This window comes from Anopheles darlingi, chromosome 2, assembly GCF_943734745.1.
Source record: "Anopheles darlingi chromosome 2, idAnoDarlMG_H_01, whole genome shotgun sequence".
Taxonomy (NCBI): Eukaryota; Metazoa; Arthropoda; class Insecta; order Diptera; family Culicidae; genus Anopheles; species Anopheles darlingi.
Window position 1 is genome coordinate 25,404,403 of NC_064874.1, and position 5,000 is coordinate 25,409,402.

General features: G+C 55.6%; 1 protein-coding gene across 1 annotated transcript in view; it reads left to right on the forward strand.

The window, feature by feature from the left end:
• LOC125947884 (uncharacterized) overlaps positions 1-5,000 on the forward strand; it is a 19,101-nt gene that overhangs the window by 3,572 nt on the left and 10,529 nt on the right. Inside the window, exons 2-3 of the mRNA XM_049673367.1 lie at positions 1-2,365; positions 2,438-3,182. The exon at positions 1-2,365 is cut by the window's left edge and continues 337 nt beyond it. Of these exons, the coding sequence (XP_049529324.1) occupies positions 1-2,365; positions 2,438-3,182 (3,110 nt within the window). The remainder of the gene's footprint in view (positions 2,366-2,437; positions 3,183-5,000) is intronic.

Sequence of the window (5,000 nt, forward strand, 5' to 3'; positions counted from 1 at the left end):
TCGATTCGATCCTCAGTCAGTCCACCGGTGGCGAGATGAGCCCGATGGCCGCCAAGAACAAAGTATCCCGATCGGTCGATCTTCCGTACCGGTTCGCGGACAGTGGTCAGCGTATGTCGACACCGAGCTCACCGCAACCGGAACACAAACCCCAGCTCAGTCTGCTGCGGGCCAACGTAAGCACTTCGAACCTGGAGGTAGCACTCCACGACGGAACGACGGCACGGCCGTTAGCAAAGGGAGGCCAACCGAGCTCGCCTGGAAGGGGAGCCGACTCGGAAACGACACTCAAGATGGCGGACGACGAGGATCAGCAGCTGTTTGTGAAACTGTCACGACCGGAATCGCGCACCATCGTCGGTTCGTACACGCAGAAGACGATCCCGTTCCGTAGTGCATCGTTCTCGCAGGTCGATTACTCGTCCGGCAAGTACATCCGGTCGGCACTCGGTGCACTCAAGAACAGTCTGCTGTCATCGAAGGGTGGCAGTGGCAAAGATTCCGCGACAGTCACCGGTGATGAAACCGGTGCCGGGAAGCTGGAATCGACTGCTCGTAGCTGTAGCCCAACGGAACTGTGCGGTGGTCCTACTACGACCGCCCGGTACGCGGAAGACACGGATGTGGCCAAACTGACGATCAAGAAGACGGAACTGAGCATCAACCTGATGCCGATGGCCGACGACTTTGGACGTTTGGTGTGTGACGATCGGATGAAGCGGTTCGAGGGTAAGGATCTTGCCTCGAACCGCAACTCGGACATCGAAACCATCGTCGAGGATCCGGTAGCGGAACACGTGGAGAATGTGGAGAATCCTGCTCCTGCACCTTCTCCTCCTCTTCCTCCTCCTCCTCCGGGTGATGAGGAAGGATCGACGACGCTAATAGTGAACCCCGCGGCTAGTATTAACGTGATGCAGGCATCGGAGATGGTACTAATAGAACCTCCGGTTGAGGAAGGCATTCCGATCACTCCCTGCTCGCTGTCGAAGGATGACGAGTGTTTGCAGCAGGCCACGACCTGCCTCATCCCGGTGCCGGTTTACGATTGTGTGGTGAGCGAGTGGAGCACGGCCAAACCATCGGAACAGTGGATCGATGCGTCGATGACGGAGTACAGCAAGTTCCAGGACTGTCTCGGTAGCATCAAGGAGGTGAACGAGAGTGCGATCGCGGAGGTACTGCCGCCGATGCCACCACCATCGATGCCGGAATCATCCTCCTCGATCGAGGAAGAGGAAGTTGAGGATGAGGATGCGGAACTACCGGTGGAGAAGATCACGATTGCGCGGCCACCACAAATCATAGAACCGCTCGACACGACCATCGATCTGTCGGAGGCGGATGTCGGTGCCCTCTTCTGTACACCGCCCGTTTCGATCATCTGCACCGAGCCGGAAAGCAACGAGTTCACGACGATCATCGATGGTGCAGGAGGTGTTGGTGGTGGTACTACCCCCAGTGGTGTTGTTAGTGGTACCCAGCACAAGGTATCGGTCGTGCTGGATGATGGCAGTGAGGTGGTCGAGGTGGTTGAAGTCCGTAAACGGCACAGCAACAACGAGGATGCCGGTGGGGACACACCGAGTAGCCGCCATTCGAACGAGCTGGACGAGAAGCGACGCCTGGAGTCACGTAAGTCACGCCGGAAAGGCATCTACATCCAGTGGCCGGCGATCGATGGGAATGGGAGTGAACTGGAACCGGATGGGACCACCGCCGGTGCCGGTGCCGGTGATGGTTCCGTGCTAGTAGCTTCGCCATCGTCGGTCACCGGATCTTCCTGCGAGGACCGGCATGCCGGCAACTGGACGCATAAGGTCCGTAACGAGAAGGATTCGAGCTTGGAGCTAAGCGGCGAAAGCTTCACCGATTTAAGTGGCCGCGAAGATGGTGTCAGTGGAAAAGATGGTATGGAGCGACCGGGCACGTACTCACCGGACGCCCGGTATCGGCTGGATCCGACAACGCCCGATTCGGACACTGGCAGGAACGCACCGGTGTGGCCGGTTAAGGGTGATGCGGCGGCCAACCATCACCGAAGGCAGAGTCTAACGTATCAAAGCTCGGATGAGAAGGACGATACCTTGGCGTTGGCCCCGGCGGCAACGGGCGGTGTCCGGTCGCTCAAGTCAACCTTCCTACGCTCGGACTCGGTATCCGATTGCGAGAGTGATCGTGCTTCGTCCCGTGATCGTACCAGCGCTTCACCGGCCCCTGGCGCTGGCACCGATGCCGATTTGAAGCGCTACTCGAAGCGACCACTCCGTGGTCCGTACGGTCAGATGCTGGAGGCGGAAATGAAGAAACCGACGGCCAAAGTGCAGTACAACGAAATTCTCGAGGAGCTGACACGCAACGAAAGGTAAGTAGTTCGCTTCGTGTGGCTTCGTGTTCCCTGACGACTCATATGAGCTCTCTGTTTGATCTCTTCTAGCCACGGATCGCTGACGAGCGTATCGACGACGAGAAGTCGCGGCGGTGCCGGTAGCCAATCGATGGACGAAACCAACGATCGGCACACCGGTGGTAAATCCTCGGGAAAGCCACGGAAAACGAGTGCCAATCTGCCAGTTCCAACGCACGTCCGGACCGCCTCCAGTCCTTCCAAGTTGTCCGACTCATCGTCACATTCGACCGGAGGTGGTGGTGGTGGTGGTTCCGCTGCATCCAGGCGACACCTTAGCCATATCGAGCAGCGCAGTACGGACTCGGATCGGTCGGAAAAATCCGGCAGTGGCGGTGGAGGCCACGGGCTCGGTGGCAAAAAGTTCTCCCTCGACAGTCACCATCATGCGGCGTCCGAAAAGGTCTCGAAGAGGGCTTCGGAGGGCAGCGGAGGAATGGTGGTGCACGAGAAGCATCATGGCACCGGCAATAAGCGTAGTTGCTCGAGTGCCAGCGATAAGCAACCCAAGCGTAGCCTGGACGAGGTTGTACGGTTGTCACAGAACAGTCGCACACCGTCGGAGCGCAGCATCGGAACGCTGCAAACGCCTGAGATGCTGGGAACGTCCAAGGGAATGGCCGCCTCACCGGAACTGCTTGCCGAACTGTTGAAAGGTTCGAGCGAGAAGCTGATCACCGAGCAGCTAACGACGACGGTGACGGGAACGACGGCAACGGGCAGTCCGGGACCGAACGCCGGCAATGCGTTACCCTCGGCTGTACTGAACTGTTTGGTAAGTGACCGCATTCACTTTACAGTTGCTCGATGCATCTGACTTACTCGAAGATGGGCTACCAATTAAATAGCATCATAGCCATACTGCTATCGATCAGGCACCATAACCTCAAAGTGCGAAGTTATTGCTAAATTGGGTGATTCATTCTGCATTCGAACGCGTTAATTCTCTCGAACGCGTTAATTCATTGAACACTTGCCCAGTACCTTAAATCGTGCTACAAATGTTCAATAATGATGGCACACAAAAATGCAAACCGGCTCTTCGGTCTAATTCGCTGCACAGCGCGTGGCCAAGCATGAACAGAGTACACCATTAAACACCAAACAATCAGCTCAGATCACTAGCTGACAGTATAAACAAGGCGCCAACCGCTGTCGAGTCGAGCACGCACGGCGCACGATGGAGACGCTTGGTGGCTCGTATTTTCGAACGGCTGCGGGGTCCGCCTTCGTCTTGATACCATCGCCACCACAACATCAACGATCGATGTTCCGTACCAAGCGTGTATGTAAATAAATTTCTCGCTGCTACTCACTCTGTTAATCGCAATTCTCCGTCAATTCACCACCAAACAACGTTCTCCTAGTGTCCGTGGTGAGTTGCCCGCGTGTGCGTTCGTGGCGGTAATCAGCGAGAAGTAGTAGTGTTTTGGTTTGGTCGCCTTCTTCGTGCCTTTCTCACGAATGCACGCGAACACCACATGCGCAGACGCAATGTTTTTCTTTATGGCAAGGGGTAGTCGCCACGGGTGAACGCTGGCTGGCTGGCTGGCTGTCTGGCGTACAATCAACAAGTACGCCACATACCACATACAATCGCACAGTTTTAGCGCAGCTTTTCATCGCTTTGTTGGCCAGCCGGTAACTGTTACTCAGACACTGCCACTCTCTCACACAACGCTTTTCCACGAAGCGTATGGAATAAAGGGGCTTATGATTTGCGGTTATCCGGAGCGAAGGGCAGTATTGGGATAAGCAATTATTATTCTATCAAATGCTTGCTATGCGAGGGAACCATACCTCTGCTTGGAGAGTCCAGAGTTGGAGCTCTTTGACGTGAGAAGCTGTCCCGATGTAGTGAGCGATGAGAAAGGCCCCTTCTCACTTCGACCACAGCATCACCTTCAAGCCAGCACGCCGCCCGAGATTTCACACTCGCATCTAGTAGACAGGGTGCGAGGAAGCTTCCAAAGAGAAATCCGCGCGAAACGATCACACATTACGGTGCGCGGTGGTGTTCGTGAACGATCGAAGCTGAAAATCGAGAGAAAAAATTATAAAAACTCGAGATTGAAGGACGATCCTGGAGCGGACGGAACTGAGTCGAACGTATTCGAAGATGCGGATTCGAAGAGATACGACCGCGAATCTCATCTCAGCGCACCACCAGGAAGCTAGAGAGAAACAGAGAGAAAGATACACAGTGAGAGAATGAGTGAGGGGAGGGCAGCTGAAGCTAACCCATACCGAGGAACTAGCGCCGTTCCTCGAGTGTGGTGCGAGGTTGTTTTTCACGCAGTTTTCCCGCAGGTGTTGCTCGCACCGCAAGTGTGAGCGTTCGATTTCTCCGTCGCACGGAAGGAGGGTTGTGTTTTGGGGCGGTTTTTCGAGAGGGGGGAGGTGGTTAGTGGTTAGTTAGGATTGGCCTCGCCAATATTGCCTCTCGCCGTTGAGCCGTGCAAAACAACATACTCCACTTCCGTGCATTTCATTGGCCGCCATTCCAGTTCGCATACCGCGCACATACCAAGCGAAACAGTAGCTCGGACGACTACTACTGCTACTGCTGCTTCTGCTGCTGCTTTGGCGTTGT